The 21,048-nt window shown below is 43.8% G+C and overlaps 1 protein-coding gene and 1 long non-coding RNA gene across 2 annotated transcripts in view; one reads left to right on the top strand and one right to left on the bottom strand.

The window, feature by feature from the left end:
- LOC149863034 (uncharacterized) overlaps window positions 1–16,060 on the top strand; it is a 90,412-nt gene extending 74,352 nt beyond the window's left edge. Inside the window, exon 4 of the long non-coding RNA XR_016442996.1 lies at window positions 15,906–16,060. This is a non-coding gene — a long non-coding RNA (uncharacterized LOC149863034). The remainder of the gene's footprint in view (window positions 1–15,905) is intronic.
- The window catches only part of SCHIP1 (schwannomin interacting protein 1), a 556,040-nt gene that overhangs the window by 15,706 nt on the left and 519,286 nt on the right, over window positions 1–21,048 (bottom strand). The window contains 2 exon segments of the mRNA XM_090051951.1: window positions 1,190–1,307; window positions 13,820–13,938. Coding sequence (XP_089908077.1) covers window positions 1,190–1,307; window positions 13,820–13,938 — 237 coding nt within the window.

Raw genomic sequence — 21,048 nt, 5'->3', positions numbered from 1 at the left:
AGCCAAATTTTGAAATATTTAATCATGTTCACATCTCAATGCAAATAATATCGCTGTAAAAATGTTTTGTTTTAGGTTTCAAAATTTTCATGCACATCGAGTGAGAAAAATATCTTCTGGAGAAATGGAGATCATGTAATTTTATTTACCGGTTCCCCTTGCTTTACGTGGGTCCTGTATGTGCAAATTCACTCATGCGATGACCCTTTTTATACCAAAAATTTGTTATATGCGAGGTAAATTCACTCTTATGCGATCAGTGTGGTGGAAGCCTGCAGTGAGCTGCTTTGTGCAGTGCGCTGTAGAAATGATGCACACTAAAATAGTTTCCTGTGTGGCTCTGTGCTCCTCATTCATCTGCAACATGTGTTTCTGTAACTGTCATCCCCATTATGATAGTGCCCTGTGCTTGTGTGTACTGTCCTGCTGTTGGTGAGTGCCAAAATTGTCTTGTAAAAGTGGTAGAAATGGGTCTGGGGATCAGTACAGCCGAGGTCTTGGAAGGTATCTCTATTTTTTACATTGTAAAGCAGGTTCCCTTTATGCGAATTTGAGTTAGGCACCATTTTCCAGGAACGTATGTACAGCATAAAGTGAGGGAAACCTGTATTTTATCAACAAGATAGCTTTTAAATATCAAACACAATTTTTCAAAACGTTAACTCTTAAAAGCTCCGAGCTCTTACAAGCCGCTAGCAACTTGAGCATTTTTAATTGGAGACTGGAGCCAGACAGATTAGCAAGTGTTTGAAGGGAATGTATTTGTTCTGATTCTAGGAAATCCTGCCAAGGAATGAGGGCCTTGTGTTATGTTTATATGTGGGAGCAGGGGAGAAGTCAGGGATCATCTAGTTTCCTTGATTAAATACTCTTCAGAAGGAAGGGGTGTGAAGTTGATGCTATTTCATATCTTTCCCTTTCTAGTATTACAAATCCATAAAAGGGACAATGCACAATAGAAGAGGATTTATTCATGTCAAGTATATCTGGGCTACCTATGGGTAATCTGCCCACCTTACCCAGTAACTAAAAATATTTTTACTGATGGAATGTGTTTTTTTTAAATCCAGATTATTTTAATAGGATTAATGACAAGCTTTTCCTTAGCTTATATTTTCTTATAACTTTGTGCTTTAAAACCTTTTTCTTCTTCTGCAAGGCCTTTTATTAGATTAGTTTTCAGACTTACCATCGGTGACAAAGGTGTATCCAAGCTTGTTTCAGTCTTGCTGTCATCGGCATCACTATCCTTGTCACTGCCACTGTCATTTACAAAACAAATCTGCAAGTTCATTCCACTTTGTAGTCTGGGAAAAAAAAATAAAGATAAGTGTCAGCACAACCTATTTCAACAGCAAGTCCAAAGTACTTGTATGTGGATACCAGTAATCACTGCTTTCTTGACAATAACCAATATGGTGACTGCCATCTACACCCTCTTTTAAAGGCTCTTTTAATTTCTAGCAGGAACAGTAAACTGATTATAAATAAAGCTAAACTGACTTTATTTCTCTTCAGTGCTCCAGAATCAATTAAGTACAATTAGTAAACAAGGAACATAATAAGCAAGTACATTTCTTGCACTTTTAGTAAATCTAGGGTGCCAAAGTAACATCTATAAAGCAGTATGTTTAGTATAAAGTGCTAGATCCCCTGATGGGATGTGGCTGAGGAAGTGCATGTTCAGCCGCAAAATAAATACAAGTTCAAAGGAGATCCTCTCATGTCGTAAAACAAATATAGAAGTGCTTTTGTCATCCTCCATCCCCGCTTCTTGTACAACATCTATCTCATCCACTGATTCCCCAACAATGTAAAGTTGAATTCCCAAATGCTTCAGCCAAGTCAACAGCAAAGTCAAAAATAAGACCCATCTTTTTCAGCTGGTTGTCCTTTCTTCCAGCCCAGCACCAGAACATAATTTTAATGTTACTGTTTTTTCAACTAAAGTAACTGCATTAAGCCTCTTCTGCTGCACAATGGAACTACGGACTCGCATTGATTTGTCTGCTCCACAAGCACCAAATCTTGGAAAGCAGACAGCATTGCAAGGATGCCCACACATCCAGTTTTCTCCAGGATTGTCCTGTGTGAAACATTTGTCCCAGGAGTCTGGTCAGTTTGAATGCTTTTTTTCCCATTTTCAGCTGGAATGCAGCAGTGGCTATGGTCTTCAGCAAGGGAGTGAAATAGAGGGCTGCCAGTCAGTCCTCCAGCATCCCTCACAGTGCTCTGACGCTTCTTTCCCCGGCCTGTCTCTGGTGTACTCACCAGCTTGGAGAGAGCTAAGCATGCCCTTAGAGAGTGGGAGGGAGCAGAGCATCCTGTTTTGAGACTCAAGAAATATAGTCACCCTAAACGTAGCTGTCTTAGAGCGGTCTTACGGGTATGTCCGTAAGTGCTCCTGAGAGCAACCCTGGGTGCTCTGGATAGCTCAGTATGTCTTCCCTAGCCTCATTGTTTTCCATTGTGTCAATTCGTCATGCAAAATTTTATCAGCATCTATTTGAATATTTATACCGTCTCAGATCACTGATGAAAATAATGAAATGATGATAATAATGAAGCTGGTTCCTGTAGATCCCCTCTACCAACAGCCTCACTGGGGGATGATTCTCCACTGACAAACACTTTTTGAGATGGGTCTATCAGCTGGTTACTAATCCATTTAATATGCATTTTACTGATACTGGTTTGTGTTAAAATAAAAAGTGCAGTAAGTCAACTGCCTTAGAACAGTTCAAGTACATTATATCCAGGCAGTTACCTTTGAAACCAAACTTGTGATCTCAAAGAATAAAAATCAGATTTGCTTGGCCAGGCTCATTTTCCACATAACTATGCTGATTATGCTGCACAAATTAAAGTATTAATTTAATGATAGGAATATAGCTGTCCACTGATTCCTGTAACAACTTTTCTACCGTTTTACTCTAGTTTTCGACAGGCTACCCCACTATTCCTTTCCATAAGCCATTCCCTTTTCTAATCTTTTGCATTTCTTCAGAACTTCAGGATTTATTAAAAATTAAGATCAGCAGGCTAGAGACTTATTTTAGGAACTCAAGATGCAAATTCTACAGTCAACTTTAAACTTCTACTTTAGGCATAAACAAAGGGAAAAAAGACAGCAATGTATTCCTTTGAACCAGGACACAAAGGCACATGGGAATAGGGAAATCTTGTAGGGACTAATCTCCCTTTTATGTGCAAGAAACAATGGGTATAAATCCCCCTAGCTCAAAATGGGAATGCACTATACAGGCGGAAGCCATTAGGAGTTAAGAATTCTTTTAACAACAGAGTTCATGTTGCGCTTCTAGAGGACATGTAAAAGAGTCTAAAGGAAAAGCAAGGATGGCCTGGCCGCAGTGAAATGGGAAGACACTTGAAGAAAATGTATAAAATTGCCCTTAGAATCACTTTTACAACAGGCTTGAGGTATCAAGCCAGATTTGCCTTCAGTTGAACAACAGCTTTAAATACTATCCAAGCTGACAGCTGCTGTGCCTACTGCCTATACATATTTTACTAACCTAGAATTTTATGAACAAGAGTTAGTTCTCGGGAGTCCAACATGTAAGCTGTTCATCTTTCAGGAAGACATGAGGTGCTGTCCATCACCACGACAGAAATATTCCATTGCAAGATCAGCTACAATTGCAATTCTTTACACATAGGAGGGCTGAGGGTACAGATCCACATAACCGAACTATTCCAAAATGTTACAAAATGGAACCATTCACAATTGTGCATAAAATACTGTGGTTCGGGAGTGAACACCGATGCAAGCAGACCTCACAGTGGGCTAGTGGGACAGAATGCTTGTACTCGTGCAGGTCCTGTAACGAGAGAGCCAACAGCTCCTGTTATTTTAAGGGTGAAGGAGCAGCAGGGAGAGCTTCAGGCTTATGAGCCAACAGGGACCAGGTATCCAAGGATTTACCCACTACAAGTACTTACTGAAGTACTAGCTGTGTTGCAGTGGCACAACGGGATAGAGCCCTGCATGGAAGATGAGATATTGTTTCAGCAGAGACCAGCAGCAACAAACCACCCTGGGGTTGAGCCAGAAAGCTAACACAGGAAACACCTGCAGCAGGGCAGGACCAGGAGAGGCAGCCTGGCCCTGGGAGCTGGAGAGGCAAGAGCTCCAATCTGGCACTGGGGCTATCTTGAAGAAGGCAAACACAGTGCTGCTGCCCTACAGAGAAACTCACCTCGGGTAAGGGGAAGCCTTATAATGCAGGCAGTTAGCCACCGTTTCTGTTTGGACCCAGAGGGGGCTTAGTTTGTATTCTAGCCAGAAGACCTACTCCTTGGTTACAGCTTCAATCTGTGGCTTGGGCACGACTAAAAGAGGAGTGTGCAGAGGCCATGGAAGGGATCCTAAGAGGTGCAGGGTGGTTTAACCCACAGTAAGGTACCAGGGGCATGCCAGTTGTTAGATCCCAGCTATGGGCCTTGATTCAGGGCATACTGTAGCCTTAGGCCCAAGAGGAAGTTTGAAGACTAGAGAGAGAGAGGCTAAAGCTAGCTTGGGCAAGAACTGGACAAGGGACAGGTGGCCCAGTGCCCAGGAAGGGCAATGCCAGGGCCAGAGGATCCTGTGCATGAAAGGGACAGAGACAAGGGCCAGGAGGCCCAAGAGCTGAAGCAGGCTCGGCAAGTGTATTGCCCAGGACAGGACAACAACAAAGCCAGATTAGGTAGGCAAGGGCTGGAACCCAGAAGCCAGGTCAGTCAAAGCGGCCCTGGGCTTAGGGGCCTGGGAGCTCAGGTGGTGTTTTCGTCGATCCTCCCAGTCTCGGGCTATGGACTGAGGAGGGAGAGGAGGATCCATGCAGTGAACCAAAGACTGCGGAGCTGGTGTCATCGGGAAGGCTTTGGCTTCCATGACCACAGCCTGCTCTTTGGCAAGAGAGGCAGTGAGCTGCTGGGAAGAGATGGCCTCCACCTCTCCCCCCTGGGGAGGAGGCTCTTCTCAGCCAGGCTGGCTGACCTGCTCCACTGGGCTTTAAACTAAGCCCGCTGGGGGATGGGGGGACTGCTGGGACTCTTTAGCCTGGAAAAGCGTAGGCTCAGGGGTGATCTGATGGCCACCTATAAGTTTATCAGGGGTGACCACCAGGATCTGGGGGAACGTTTGTTCACCAGAGTGCCCCAAGGAATGACTAGGTCGAATGGTCACAAACTCCCACAAGACCATTTCAGGCTGGTCATAAGGAAGAATTTCTTTACTGTCCGAGCCCCCAAGGTCTGGAACAGTCTGCCATCGGAGGTGGTTCAAGCACCTACACAGAACACCTTCAAGAGTAAATTGGATGCTTATCTTGCTGGGATCCTATGACCCCAGCTGACTTCCTGCCCTTTGGGCAGGGGGCTGGACTCGATGATCTCTCGAGGTCCCTTCCAGCCCTGATGTCTATGAAATCTATGAAATCAAAGTTCGGTGTCATTGGCAAACTTAACCAGTCCGCTTCTGACTCCAATGTCCACATCAGTAATGAAGATGTTGAACAATATGGGTCCAAGGACAGAGCCTTGGGGGACCCCGCTGGTCACAGGACACCATGATGAATGACTTTCATCAATTACTACCCTCTGGGTCCGACCATGGAGCCATTTCCCAGCCAGTGGATCATGGTGGACCCAAGGCCACAACTGCCAAGAGGTGATCATGGGATACCAGATGGAAGGCTTTTTTGAAGTCAAGATATATGACATCAATCTCTTCTCCCCTGTCTAGGTGATAGGTCACCTGGTCGTAGAAGGAAATAAGATTGGTCAAGCAAGACCTACCCACAACGAACCCTTAAGATGTTGGCATTGGCCAGTCTATTAAGGATGGCCTCTTTAATAAACTTTTCTAAGATCTTCCCCGGGATAGAAGTCAGGCTGATGGGCCTATTGTTCGCCTATAGTTTCCTCACTTTCTTGAAGATAGGCACCACATTGGGCTTCTTCCAGTTTTCGGGCACTACACCAGAGCGCCAGGAGTTTTCAAAGATCCGTGCCAGAGGCTGGGCTATGATGCTCACCAGTTCATAGAATCATAGAAGTAGGGTTGGAAAGGACCTTATAGATCTTCAAGTCCGACTCCCCCACCTGGGCAGGAGAAAAAACTGGGCTCAAATGATCCCAGTTAGGTAGGCATCAAGCCTCCTCTTAAAGACCCCCAGGGTAGGAGCCAGTACCACTTCCCTTGGAAGTTGATTCCAGATCCTAGCCGCCCTAACTGTGAAGTAGTTCTTATGGATGTCTAATCTAAACCTACTCTCCAACAACTTGTGGCTGTTATTCCTTGTTATGCCAGGGGGTGCTAGGGGAAACAAGGTCTCTCCCAAACCCTTCTGGTCCCCCCCTAGTGAGTTTATAGCTCCTTGAGTACCCTGGGGTGCAGATTGTCAGGGCCAGCTGACCTGAAGGTATCCAGCCTCTCATGGTGTTCCTTCACAAGGTCAGCATTTATGGAGGGCAGGGGATCTCCCACACCCGGACCTCCCTGTCCCGTAGCGGGCATGGGCGTCCCATGAGACTGATGAAAGACCGACGCAAAGTACCCATTTAATAGGTTGGCTTTTTCCTGGGCATCAGTTGTCAGATGCCCCATCTGGTTCAGCAGGGGTCCAATGTTGCCCTTGCTTTTCCTCCGGCTCCCCACACATCTGAAAAAGGACTTTTTATTGTCCTTGATGCTCGAAGCTAGTTGGAGTTCAGTTGCAGCCTTGGCTTTCCTGGTTTGCTCCCTGCAGAACTGAACCAGTGCAGAATAATCCTCCTTGGAGGTGAATCCCATCCTCCATTTGTCTGCTTCCGGTTTAAACTTCATGTTAAATGTTTTCTGAACTACAATCCCTATCTATTCTTCAGAACTCCTTGAAAGTTTCAGGTAGCTCTCTAAGAGAGACAGGCTAGGAAGGTAATGAGTTATTCACGCTTCTCCCATTTTTTAGCTTACTCTTAATTTAAGGGTTACTGTGCCTTGAAGTACTGAATTTGATTACATGCACTGTAATCCAGTGTCTGCAGGGACAAGAATAACATTTAAAAGAAAAATAACTAATGGGCATGAGCTATGCATTTGTTCTGTCTTCTTCTAAGACACATGCATAATTTCCAAGAGGAAGTGCAATTTGTAGAACTGTATCAAATTTATATTTTCTTATGTATTTCCAATAATAGATGAAGTAAATGTAAAACTGCACACCCAAGATCTGTATACTTTACCCACACAAGCTCTGATGCAAGATATTCCTTTTCATGATTCCCAACAGATTTGCTTATAATACGACTTACTAGAAACTGTCAGTAAACTATTTTCTATTTATTTTAATGATTTTTGATGTATTATTAATATGCAATGTATATATTATGAATAATACTTTTAATACCATTTCTTGTGTTGCTTGAGATTTTCAGTGGCCTTTGGGCACAAAGAAGGAATTATAGCTACTGACTTTTCAGTGTTTCCTACACAAGCATAAGGCTCTTTTACAGTGAACTGTAACACACTCAAACACTGATGAGATATTTTTCATATTATAGCAGCACCTACAGCAGGGGTGGGCAAAATGCAGCCCACCAGCCCATTCTATCCAGCCCATGGGGCCACTGAAAAATTTAGAAAATTAATATTTATCTGCCCCTGGCTGCCTGTCATGTGGCCCTCAATGGCTTGCCAAAAAACTCTGTAAGCAGCCCTCCCCCCAAAATAATTGCCCACCTCTGACCTACAGGCTTTAATAGGTTGGCGGGACAGCATATTAGGTGACATAGAAATATATAACAAAAACAGCCCTTCTCTGATTCTGCAAAGTTACGTATATGCTCAAATATACTTATGAATGAAACCACTCACAGTGATAAAGTTAAGGAGGCTTGCATACCTGTGCAGGATCACATAATAAATGTGGGAAGCAAACAACCAGGAGTACAATGGTAATGTGAACACTGTGTAACTGTAGGCATAAAAGGTTTTTTGTTGTTACTATTAATGGAAAAAGATCCATGACCTGCAGTTTGTTTTGAATTCTTGTTATAGAAGTTTAATACTCCTTAAAAAGTGTCAAATGGACAAATCAGTTAATTCAGTCCTCTCCCGGCTCTCAAAAGAGGTACACTATGGAAAGAAAGTGCAGAAACTTCTGGTCAATGCATCTCAAACCTGATGTGCAAAAAATACACACAGGAGCTCAGAGGTTAGGTCAGTCTATGTTTCCAGTCAATCCTTGGCCTTCTGTGCAGATTACAAGGAAGGTCCCTAGCTACTGCTAACTGCAAGTGGTCATTTTTGTGGTATTATGGGAAAAAAATTCCAACAGCTGGACATGTGTTTAAAGGATAAATTATATCTACTAGCATTATAGTAAACTTTTTTACTATGGTTTTATTTCCCATATAATGTTTCTTTCTTCAGTAAGAAAAAAGCCCTATAAAAATTCCTCCGCCTCCTATAATAAAAAACAGTGTGTATTAATGTCCTGACTACTGTATAAATATTAACAAATTTTCAAAGTATTTTAGTACATGTGGTAATTTCACTTAGTAGATCTGCCAAATTCTGCTTGCACAATGTTAATTAGATGACGTATAATTAGAAGATGGGGTTACTGGGTTTGTTTTAAAGGAAAATAGTTACTACAGGGTAATCTTTTCCCCTTTCAAATCACTGAAATCCAAATCTGATTGTGTAATTGTAACCTCTCTCATATAACGATAACTTCTCTTCCATTTTTGTGCCTCTTATACCTTTCTTCTGTCACCACACTATGGCAAGATGTATACATCTACTCTTAACAAGGGAGTTCATTCAGAAATTTCCCAAGTGAAGACATCGCCTTTATGGGAAAACCATTGAGTCTATTCCTCACTATCTGGATAAACCACAACTTCTGGAGTATTTTTAAACCTACTTTATAAGATGGCATTGCCATTTTAGTGTAAGTACTGCAAAGACATATAGGAGTCCAGAACAAATATGATTTGATCCTCCTCTGTGGGGCAGTACACCTGGTGCGAAGGAAAGAAAGGAGGTTTAAAGTTCATTCCTCCACTCTTTGTAATCTGGTGCTGCTCTGCGCAAAGCTAATATTCCTGGACCATGTCAGAACAGCCAAATAGCTGCCCTAATGCAAATCATCCATGACCAGAACCAAGATGCCGAAACAAGGATCAAATACACAAGGACAAATTTGCCTACTAGTCCCCTTTCCTGTGCCCATGCCTCCTCTCTCTGCTATACAGCAACATACTGTACCTCATAAGTACCTACAAAATAAGTGAAGGGAGACAAGGGCTAGGGAGAGACATTAAAAAATCCTGAGCCTGAATTGATTCAATCTTTACAGATTAGTTTAACCTGCAGAGCTTGAACTGATTTGCAAGTGGACGCACATCCACATTTCATTCTGGAAATGCAGGCACATGCTTGCAGTGGCTCAGGCCAGAAGCCTGGGAGCACTAGAGCTGCCATCCCTTTGCATCCACAGGGAAGCTGAGCTGGGGGTGGCGTGGTGTGCCTGGCAGGCCTGAGTATAATTGTGGAGGGGTTTAAACCCCAGCCTTGGCCTGCAGGGTTCGGTGGGTGGGGGAACTGGGAGCCTGGCTAGATGGGGACATGACCAGACCTCACTGGCAGGGGAGAAGGAGAAGGGTAGAGAGCCTTGCCCACAGCAGCGGCTCCATGACAGCTCGGAGAAATCTGGGTGATGGGGCAATGCCTGGACACATGAGCTACTGTGGCGTCTCTGAGACATCCTGGGTGCCCGCTGCCTGGCCAGCCACCACCCGTGCATGCCAGGCCAGGCCAGGCTGTGCTTGCTGACAAGCCACTGGGGAAGGCTCTACCCCCATGGCCCAGCCTGGCCACACTGTGGCTGCCTTGGTCAGGGCTGAGCAGGGCTGGCTGGGCTGTGGGGGGTGGGACCCTCCCCAGCAGCTGCAGCTCAGTGACAGCCTCTCCCCATGCACAGGCTGGGCAGTGCTGCACAGAGCCCCCCTGCCTGCCCTGTCAGGGAGAGGAGGTGGTGGGGAGGAAGAGGTGGAAGAATCCCCCTTTGGAGCCAGGCAGTGCTGCACAGAGACCCCCTCCCCACCCTGCTGTGGTCCCCGGTGGAGGGGGGCGGGAATTAACCCCCACCCTGCCCCCTTAACCTTAATGGGGCCATGCGGGGACAGCTGCGGGACAGGGAAGTGGAGGTGGAATAAACCCCCTCCTCTCATATCGTCAGCAGTGGGGGCATAGCCGGATGCCATCCCAGCATGGCCCCATCAAGGCAAAGGGGCAGGGAGGGAGTTAATTTTTCCCTCCTTCCCTTCTGCCCCACCCCCCCAGACCACAGCTAGGGTTTGCCAGCCCCAGCCCCCACCTCCGCAGCTCACCTGCAGACAGGCAAACCCTGGCCGTGGTGGAGGGGATGGAGGGATGAATGAATTCCCTCCCTGTCCACTTTGCCTAATGGGGCAATGCCCAGATGCATCTGGCCACATGCTTGCCCCTGCTCAGGCTAGAGAGCAGAGGGGCAGGTCCAGCTTTGCTCTCTGGAACAGACCACAGCTCAGCCCAGAACTCCAGAGCATGCTGGAGAACTCTGGTTTAACTTTAAAGAGGAAGGGGTCTGGGACAGAAACTGCATAAAGTGGTGTGACCCAAATCAGTTAAGTCTGATACTACATTCGATCACGTTGATCTTAAAACCAGTTTCAGCCATTTTGAAACTGGTTTATGTGCGCTGAACTTATGTTGCCAGTTTCTGATCACTTAAACTCGTTTATATGTAACTTCTTGTCCCAAACCTAGGAGAAAGGCTCCTATCCTGGCTTTGCATACATAGCACCTTCATGAGTGATTTGTATTTCAGCTCCTGTACAGAATATTTAAGATTTCCTTAAAAGAAGATTGCTAAAGTATGCACAAATTGTTGTTGCCCCAGGGCAATGCTAGCTTCTGGAAACCATAACCATAATATTTCAACTCTCAATTGGATCATGTCTTTTTTAATTCCAGCTAGGGAACCATCCATGTGTTTGCCTTTTGCTCATTTCCTTTCTAGAAAGTACCTGCTAAAAAGTAATACATCTTAACAAGTACATTTCTTCCACTGACCAGTTTAATGGCATGCCTCAAGAAAGACAATAATGTGGTTCTGATTTTGGGAATGCAGACATCCTGGTGGAACTATGCCCAGGGATATCTTGCAATATCTTGTGAGCGTTAATGCTACTTGCATTTGACATGAGAAGAAAAGCTGCAATATTCCTATTGTTCAGAGCAATGCTATTAATACAGCTAACTACTGGGATGAGATTTGCATGTGGTTTTTAATTTATTTTGGATATACTCAGAAAAAAACATTTTGATATTCCCAGAAAGGTCAGAGTAAAAAATGACTCAAAAAGAGAATTTTGCATATCAAGTAGCAAGTCATTCTACCACCATTCTGATGTTTCATAGTTAATCAGTGGATTCTCCCTATAGGCAGCTGAGTCTAGGCAATCCCACTGAAATCAGTGGAAGCTAATGTGTTGAAAATGTTTCCTGCTGCCTAGCTTCAGAAAAATAAAATGTGGTCAACACTTTAAAACAGAAATTCAACTTTGTGAAATTCCTGCTGGAATTATGTCAACTTTTGTATAACAGGGAAGATGGAGATAATTGTTTCAAAACTCTAGAAAGTGAGCAGGGCAGACTATCAGATAGACTCCCTAACTCAGGGGCTGGCAAAATCCAGCCCGCCAGGCAATTTCACTCGGCCTCCATGTGCCCACCAACTAACTGTACCCTGTCCAGCCTGCACACTTCGCTTCTACCCTTGTGCACAGAAGGGGCCTGGCCTAGCCACTGCTGCAGCCACCAGGGAACCTGCTTTGCTTCACCTGCATCCAGCAGCTCCTCCTTGTCTCCCTGCTGGAGGGCTCGCTCTGGGCAGCAGGTAGGGAAGCAACAGGGGCAGGGGGAGCTGCAGCTGGGCAGGAATGTGGGGTTGGGGGAGTGTGTAGCTTGGGTGGGCAGGGTGTGGGTGTGAGGGAGGGTGGGGGCAGTGTGGGGACCCCTCCCACACACCCCTCAATGGCGCATAGCCCCTGCTGCCAGTAGCAGCAGCAGGCACTTGTGGCAGCATGTGGCTCTGGTCAGCGCTTTACGTGACAGCAAGGAGGACCCTATACCAGGACTCTGCCAGGCTCCCCTCCATTTCTGGTGGAGTCCTGGGACGTGAATGGCAGGGGGCGGGGAAGGCAGCTAGCTCCACTGAGTGGAGCTTCCACTGAGGGTGCATGGGTGCCATGGGGAGCCCTGTGCAATTGAGGCAAGCCAGCCTGGCTGCGCTCTTTGCTGCCATGTGCAGATCCCAGAAATGGATGGTGACATGCGGGGCGGCAGAGCCTGCACAGGCCATGAGCGCACCTGGGAGGAGTGGTGGGGTGGGGGAGGGTCTTCACACTCACCCCCAACCTTCCCTCTCACCCCACAAACCCTATACAGCCATACTCTGCCCCCACAACCACCCCGCACATGTACATCTTCCCAACATACCCTATGCCCCCACACAGCCACTCCCCCTCACAGCTCCCACACCCCACCATACACCCCCACAACCATACCCTGCACAAAACATAAAAGAGTAAGACTTTATTTTTGAGTAATTATGCGATCATCTCTATAAACACTATGTAAACACAAATCACGACAAAAATATTTTTTGTAATAAAATTAAAATATGTTATAGTAGGTGTGTGATTTTTAGTATATGATTTGTTTTTCTTCCTGGTTCCAAGATAGTAACCCTCCCCTCCCAAAAGCAGAACTACTGGAAGCAAGAAGAGAGGCATCTGGGGGCACGGAACAGAGGCTGGGAAGACTTTCTGTCCCGAGATGGTGACCAGGGGGCAGAGCTCCTGTCAAGGGGGAGGGCTACCCTTGCAGCCCTCGACAGCTCACCAGATCTCATTAAGTGGCCCTCCAGCTAAAATAATTGCCTACCTCTGCCCTTACTTCTTCCATGCCAAAGACTGATTAACTTGGAGGTGGGCAAAATACGGCCTGTGGGCCAGATCTGGCCTGCCATCCAATTCTATCCAGTCTGTATGCACCCACCAATTAACTGTACCTCACTCAGCCCGCACGCACTGCTCCTACTGCTCTCTCACTGCTGGAGAGGCCTGGCCCAGCCAGCACGCAGTTTCCTTGAAGGGCTGCTCCTGCCACTGCTCAGCCTCCCCAGCCTCCAGCAGCTCCCCTTGTCTCCCTGCTGCAGCACTCACTCTGGGGAGCAGGTAGGGAAGCGGTGGGGTGGATGGAAAGTTGCAGCTGGGTGGGGCCAGGGTGCATGGAGCTTGGGTTTGGTGCATGGAGGGTGTGGGTTTGAGAGGGTTGAGGACTGCGCTCCCCACCCCGTGGTCCACAGTGAGGGACATAAAAATGATTCATGTAGGATAACTAGGCGGACTGGGTTAATTACAACAACAATGCTTTCAGTAACTGCAATTTCAGGGCTTTTTGTAAATTATTTACAATTGATGTGACAAACATCAAGTTTGTGTGGAGCACAGGGAACTGTGAGTTTAAAATGAGGGGCAATTAAAAGATATGCCTGCCAATAAAAATCAAGGGAGGATACAGAGAAATAATAGAGTCTAAGGCAGCAAGGATCTTACCTAAATGATTCTCTGACAGGACTTTATGCTAGAGATATCATACATGGCAACTTTCAAGTTGATTTCCCCCCCTCCTCCCACATTTCTCTTTACACTCAGTTTGATGCTATATATTTCACAAGTCAGAAAAATGAGAAAAAGTTTCTTAAGTCATTTCACTTACCGAGAAGAAAGGCTTGGCTTGCCACTTTTGCTACAGCTGGTATAAATTCCTGGACCATCATCAAAGAAACTTCCAAGTGCCAGTTTCTGTCTGATAGATTCTCTCTCATTTTTCTGAGCCTAAGATGCAGGAGAACAAGAACGTATTATTGTATCAGTCACAATGAAGTTAATTTTTTTACCTGACTCAAACACAAAATTAACTTTGCTCATATTGTGTATAAATGTTAACCCATCACCATGCTCTTCTGGTATACTCAAAGCATAGACACTGAAGTCTGAAAACGAGAACTCTGGTTTCAGTTGCTCCTGCTGTACCATCTATTATTTATCTCAGACTTCAGGGCCTCAGGCATGCCCTGCCCATTCAGCCTGAAAACTGCCTTCATACCAGTTGCCAACACACTATCCAGGGAGAAGACGAGATCATTTTTAATTTGACTCAGCTTAAATATGGTTTTGTTTTTGCAAAGAAAGCCAAAGCAGAAATAGGCCTAATCTGTCTTCCAGTTCTCACCAAAGAGTCCTTCATATCAGTCAGCCTAGAATTAAACAAAACTCCTCCTTACTGCAGCTGGAGAGACATATCTAGATTAGGGATGTCCACCTTCTAAGTGGCTGCAGGCTGCATGCCCACAGGGTGCACCAGTGGGCCACATGTCACACGAGCCATGGGTACCCAGGCTTCATGATGCAGGGATGCCCTGCTTTGCTGAACCACATGGCTGTGGGCACCCCTCTTCCACCCAGGGCGCCCCTCACTACTGCATCACGTACCCCCCGCCTCCACTGAACAGGTGTGATTACATTCCCCGCTGCACCAGACTCACCCTCAGCTTCCCCTGGGGAGCTGGGGCAGGAAGCAGCATCTGGGGGAGAGAATGGGGTGGGGGGGAGGAGAGTGCAGAAAATATGGCTACTCTTGCAGCCAGAGCTATGCAGAAAGATAGCAGCTGCGTGAGAGCCCAGGGGATAACAACTTACCACCTCACAGGCAGCCTGTGGGATGCAGTTGGACAGCCCAGTCTAGATAAATATTTATAGCAAAACAGTTTACCAGGCAACAACATTCCTGTTTGAAAGTTTCTTTCTTCTTTTGTAAAATTAAGACATTGAGAAAAATAGAATCATCTCTTACGGAGGCTGCTTGCCTCATACTACCAACCTTTACTAGAATTTGGACTTTATTTCTAACTTGATCCATTTTTAACTATCACAACTCTGACTTTAAGGAGAGACTTAGGAGTCTCATGTTTTGCAAGGCAGATCCTCAGGTGGTGCCACTATTCACTGACTCCACTTAACATATACAAATATAGCCAATAATAATGATGGTGTTGATAATGATAAACTCTCTTACTATAAATGAATAAGTCTAAAATAATGGCTAAAGAAGGGTACAAATAACCCCCATACATGTAACCAGACAAGTCTAAGTTTCACAGTCAATTTTTCTGCTTGTATTTTCTCATGCAATTATTTTTTTACTGCTATGAACAATGTATTAATGAGATAATGGCTGAAGTGTGTGTGTGTGCGCGTGTGTGTATGCACACCATCTTCTATACAAGTTGCATTAAAAAAATTATGGCTACAAATTGATTTTTAAAAATAATCACCAATCAATGACTTTGGACCTGATTTTATATTGCAATAGCATGAATGAAAACTATAGATCTATATTCAGTATTAATACAATAGTGCATTAGAGGGCTACAATGGTTGTGCATCAGCAGTGAAAGCAAATAAATCATGACCTCAGCCTTGGATTTTTAATGTTACATTATTATATTATCCATTATACTATCAGATCCTTACTAGATTTGGGTCTTAATTTGGAACTGGATCCATCTTATTGATCTTCACAATAAGGCTAAATATATTACAGGAAGACCTGGTAGTACTAACTACAGCTAAGATTGCATAACATTTTCAAATATAATTCACCATTTTCAGATTCTTAATAAGTGTTTAGTCTAGTAATTTCAGAGAATCTGCTTAAGGAATGATAGCAGTTGTATCAATATTAATCTTTTTCTTCTTTGTTATTTTACTTACAACGTCTCACTGGAATCATGAAAAATCAGAATCAAGCTGTACAAGAAACAGACTTGGAGATGGAGCCTTTCTGTGATGGATAGACAACTCCCCCTAAATCTTCTATATAAATATAAAAATATACATCTTGAGAACATCCTTCTGCAGCCTCCAGTAATTACTAGTGGGCTACATCCTGCCACTGATTTTTATGTCCAGCTCTTATGTTATTTCTATGGGAGTTCCATTTACTAGAGGATGGCCAGGTATGGCCTACTACACTTTTTCCAACACAGAACTGTGCAGTCTTTTTGATTTCTAATTGTAGCAACATAACAGCAGAAAGAACTTATGGAGAAAGAGTACTAGAAAAAAAAATCTGAATGTAAATACTTAAAAATGTCTGCAAATTGAACTTCAAAACCTTCATCTAGTGAAGCAAATAAAAACTTCTAAGGCAAAGGACTTTATTTTTAAAACTTAATGTTATCTTAGTGTATTTTACCACATGTAAATGAAAGGTCAATAATTCCAGACTGTACAAATAAGTACAAGTTGTGGTGGCTCTAATACACAACATAAAACATGTTCAGCTAGGCAACTAAATAGTTTGTTTCATATAACACATATATGATAGAATATGAAAAACAGCCACCTTCAATTCTTTGGTTGTTTATCTCACTGTTTGTAGCTGACGCCACATTGTCTGCTTAGAAGTAATTGCATTAATCCCTTAGCTTCAGTGAAACCTAGTGTCTTGTAATTTCTGGTAGCATCATTAGTAGCACTCATTAGCAAATATAACTGTATTCTGGTCTGTATAGTGCAATTAGCTCAGTAAGTTCTACAGTAACATACCGACTTTGATTTATTTATTATATAGCATTTCTGTCTAAAACATGCAGAAGTAACAATGTAGCACTCCCCCTCCCCCCAAAAAATCAATAACTGTTAAAATCACATTTAGTCAACTTAAGAAACTGGTATATTGGTTTTCAGTACACCAGCAGTGTGGGTAACATAAAACTAACTCCAAATGACTCCTTTAGATTTTTTGTGCAATCTATTACATATTGATGATGCTTTCAAGCCTTAATCTGTAACAGCTAGGTTTTCTAAACTCCTAACCATGTCAGTTTGAAGAGCAAATCAAGATGTGATGAAGGTATTTACTATAAAGGAATGCAATATTCTGTATGCTATTAAAAACCTTAATATAACAAACAGAGGCAAGTTCAGGCAGCAATAAAAAATAAAAAGGATAACGAGGCTGCATCACTACTTATCTGTCTTTGGTGCACCCTCCAATAAGAACTTTAGACCAACTAGGTCATGCTTCAATTCAAGCAGCCAGGACATCCAAGAGCCCAGTGAAAACTAATACCTGGGCTAGGTCTGGACTGCAAAGCTCTTTGGTGGGCCAGACTGGGGGGAACCACCACTGCAACAGTGGCAGTGGGGCAAGCGGTTTGTGGCCAAGTGGCTGCTTGCTGTGATGGAGGTGGTGGACTGAGCAGCTGCAAGGTAAGTAGGGCTGTGGCACAGCCCTTGCTCGCCCCTCTGCTGCTGAGTGCCATGTCCACTGGGGCCCTCGACTCTGTGGCAGACCCCGCTCACTGCTAGCCACAGCCCAATATTCCACGGCCCACTGGGTCAGGCGGAGCAGCTACATCTGGCCCACTGGCCACATGTTTGACAATTCTGCTCCACAGTAGTTGTAAAACGTCATTAGCTCAGGTCTGTGGAACACTTTGCAGATGAAAAGCACTAGGTGGATAAGTGTCACATGAAAGGTAGCCATAATTAGCAGTCAAATACTCGGATGAAAGAAGCCAATAAAAACTATTCCACACAGCATACGTTGATAGTGTGTTTAGCATGGGGTGTACACAACACAAAATTCAGTAAGTTAATGTAGAAACAGACATAGCGAGGGGGGCAAAGATGCCAATAGATTACCTAGTGGTAAGCACTCTAATAACTATGGAAGGCTTCACTAAGTAATTTTGCAGTAAGGACGGTTGAGGGAAACTTTCATATTACAAAGAAACTATGCATGCATGTTCTTCCTTCAGAATATAGGATCTTAGCACAGTAGTTAATAATACAACCCCCCCGCCGCCCCGAAAACTGCCAGGGTCCATCACCTTTGTAAATCTGGGATACATTTCTTTAAGACATTACGTCCCACCAACATTCATACCTAGCCTCTGTAACGAGCGACATTTTCCTTTTTATAACCTACCATTAAGCCTCTTCTGGAAAACAAAAGTGATGTTCATGAACTGATTGGAAATGGCACGAAAAGCAGAAGATACTGCTGAATGCTAAATTTATTATTATTATATACTTACAGTATGGTAGCACCCAAAGAACCTAAATTTGTATTTAGGCCCTATTGTCCCGGGTATTGCACAAGTGGAGAAAACAGAATTATTGCCCCAAACTGTTACCTAAAAGACAATGGGATTTTTTTCTTTAATTTAGGTCTATTTTTAATTCCTCTCAATATTATAAATAACCTAGCCAATTCATTTTAATATATGACTTCAGATATTTGTACTCAGCTATCTTATCCCTTTTCTCCAACTCACATAATCATTTCCTTATATTCTAATTAGTCTATTATTTTTGTGGCCCATCATTGGATTCTTAGGTATTCTTGCAGAAATGAGTTGGCAAAAATCCATGACTTTATTGGTGACATCTTTATACACCAGCAAGGAATGCCTTTTTGAAGTTCTACTGTTTTGAGTTCATGTCCCATTTGCCAACGTCCTTCTCCATCCACCCCTCATTTTTTCTAGATTACTGGTCCTTAGGTAGTACCCAAATTTATATTTTATGTTGTAATTTTCCATGCATTTTTTCACTTATATATACTTTGTGCCAATTATAATTTACTAAGTCTCAAAAGGGTCCAGAGCATTCTGTATATTTGCTCTGTCCCTCATTGTGATTGCAGTTTCTCCCAGTTTGATAACTGCACATTTGATCAATGTGTAATTTGTTTTCGCCATGAGGTCATGTCATTACTGGAGATATTAAGTAATACAATTCCCAATACTGAGGCCACAATATCTCATTTTGTTTGTCACCCTCAGGATAACAATGACTATCAAGAAATCAATTGTGCTATTAGTTATTATAAAATAGGGAACCATTACTAAAAAACATAATACACATAAGATTTCATGATAAATGTAGATACTGTAAAGGGTACATCAAATATTCTGAGACATATATTAAAGAAGTATGAATTCAGATGGAATCCCATTCAGCAATTATAGTCTTTTGCTCTCGTTTACAGTGTTTTGCATATAAAATCTCAATGAAACACCTCATATAAAAATTTTAACAACAAAAATAAAGTACTGCATTATTTACATAAATAGTTGAACACATACATCTTTTGGTTAAAACTAAAGTGAGAAATATAGCTTCACTAGAGAATCAATTTTTTTAGCTAACACCAATTGCCTAACAGGTTAAAAATAATGTTCCTGCTACAATTAAAATAAAACATAAAGGAAAAAAAAACTTAGTAAAGTTTCCTAGGGTTAGAGACATTACACAGAAACTGGTTTACATGATCAGAAACTGGTTTAAACCTGTAACAGAACAGATGTTCAGTGCACACAAAACAGTTTGAAAATGGCTGAAGCTGTGTTGAGATAAACCTGGTTGAATGTAGTATCAGACTTAACTGATTTGGCTCAAACTGGTTTATGCAGAGTCTGTCCCAGACCCCTTGCTGATTTAAGATAAACCAGACACCCCAGCATCCTGGCATGCATCTGTGCTGGGTGGAGCTGTCTGCTTCACAGCAAGGCTGGCTTCTCCCCTCTGCTCCCTGGGCAGAGCTCCTTCGGCACAGACTTGAAGACACAGCAGGGTCTGCTGGCTTCCCCAATGCCCCTCTCTCTTCTCAATACTTGCTGCTTAAGCAGGGATTCCTTCCTCCCCTCTCCCACAACACAGACCATAGCCAACACGTGGTATGCTAGCCCGTGGTTTATCAGGCTCTGGCAGAGCCTGCAGACACAACAGGGTCTGCTGGGTTCCCCCTGCCCTACCCCCTCCTCCTCTTGCTGCTCAAGCAGGAAATCATCCCCTCCCTCCTTCCCATCTCCCACAACATGGACCCCAGCCCCATGGACCCTAGACATGTGGTATGCTAGCTAATGCCAAGGTGTGTGTGTGTGTGTGTCTCTCCAATTTCACTGGGACAGGCAGGCAGACAGAACAGGGCTTTTAGAGCTAACCAACAAGTCACCCTAGTAAGCAGTTTTAAGAAGAGTTTGAAGTAATGGGAGAGAGGCTATTGTTTTACTAATCAGGTGATAAAGACTTATCAGCTCCAGGCTACCTTGCTCCCCTGTCAGTCTGCTGCAGGCAGTCTGAGAAGCAGGGAGGAAGACTGAAAAGCTCCATATTATCAACATGCACTGAACTCCCCACCCCTTGCCTTGCTGGCAAGGGTCTGGGGGTTGACAACTCTCCCACCCCTTGAGAAAGTCCTGCTGGGCCTGGCCATGCCCCCCTCAGCTCAACTCTGTGCAAGGGAAGGGAGGGCTGCTCTAGTGCACCCCCTGCAGCTTCTAGCTTGAGCCACTGAAGGCATGTGCCTGAATTTCCTCAGTCCAGAGGGATTGTCCGTGTGGTTGGAAACTGGTTCAGCCTAGCCAGGTTAGACTAACCTGCAAAGGTTGAATCAATTCAGGCTCAGGCTTTTTGAATGTCTGTCCCTAGCCAAGGAGAACATAAAATGTCCCATTTCAACACTCTCACAAGTAATCTCTATTTCTCCTGTACCACCTAGACTTTTCCTGAACCAAACAGATCTGAATTCCTAACTTTCAAATAATAAATGAATAGCTGTACAATGCTGAGCACTACATCCTGCCAACAAAAAAAACAACCCTAAATAAAGGAAAAGGAAAAGTTGCATAATCTTTTCCTCCTGCATTTGTTGTAGGATCTAATTTTAAATCTCAGAGCTAGAGATTAAAAGTTTGTATTTTAATAATGAGATACAAAATAAGTGTTTATAGGAAGATTCAGAAAAGATGTGTTACATTCATTAGGAAATCTAGATCTGGTTACAGAATCTTCTACAATTCAGGGCCAATGCATAGATGAATTTCTCAAACCCATGAGTGTGCATGACCCCTGCCAAATTCTCAAGTTCCT

This window comes from Crocodylus siamensis, chromosome 6 (genome assembly GCF_052110815.1).
Source record: "Crocodylus siamensis isolate JL-2025a chromosome 6, ASM5211081v1, whole genome shotgun sequence".
Classification (NCBI taxonomy): Eukaryota; Metazoa; Chordata; order Crocodylia; family Crocodylidae; genus Crocodylus; species Crocodylus siamensis.
Note: the sequence above shows the minus strand (reverse complement) of the source record. Positions and strands in the feature narration are given on the sequence as shown.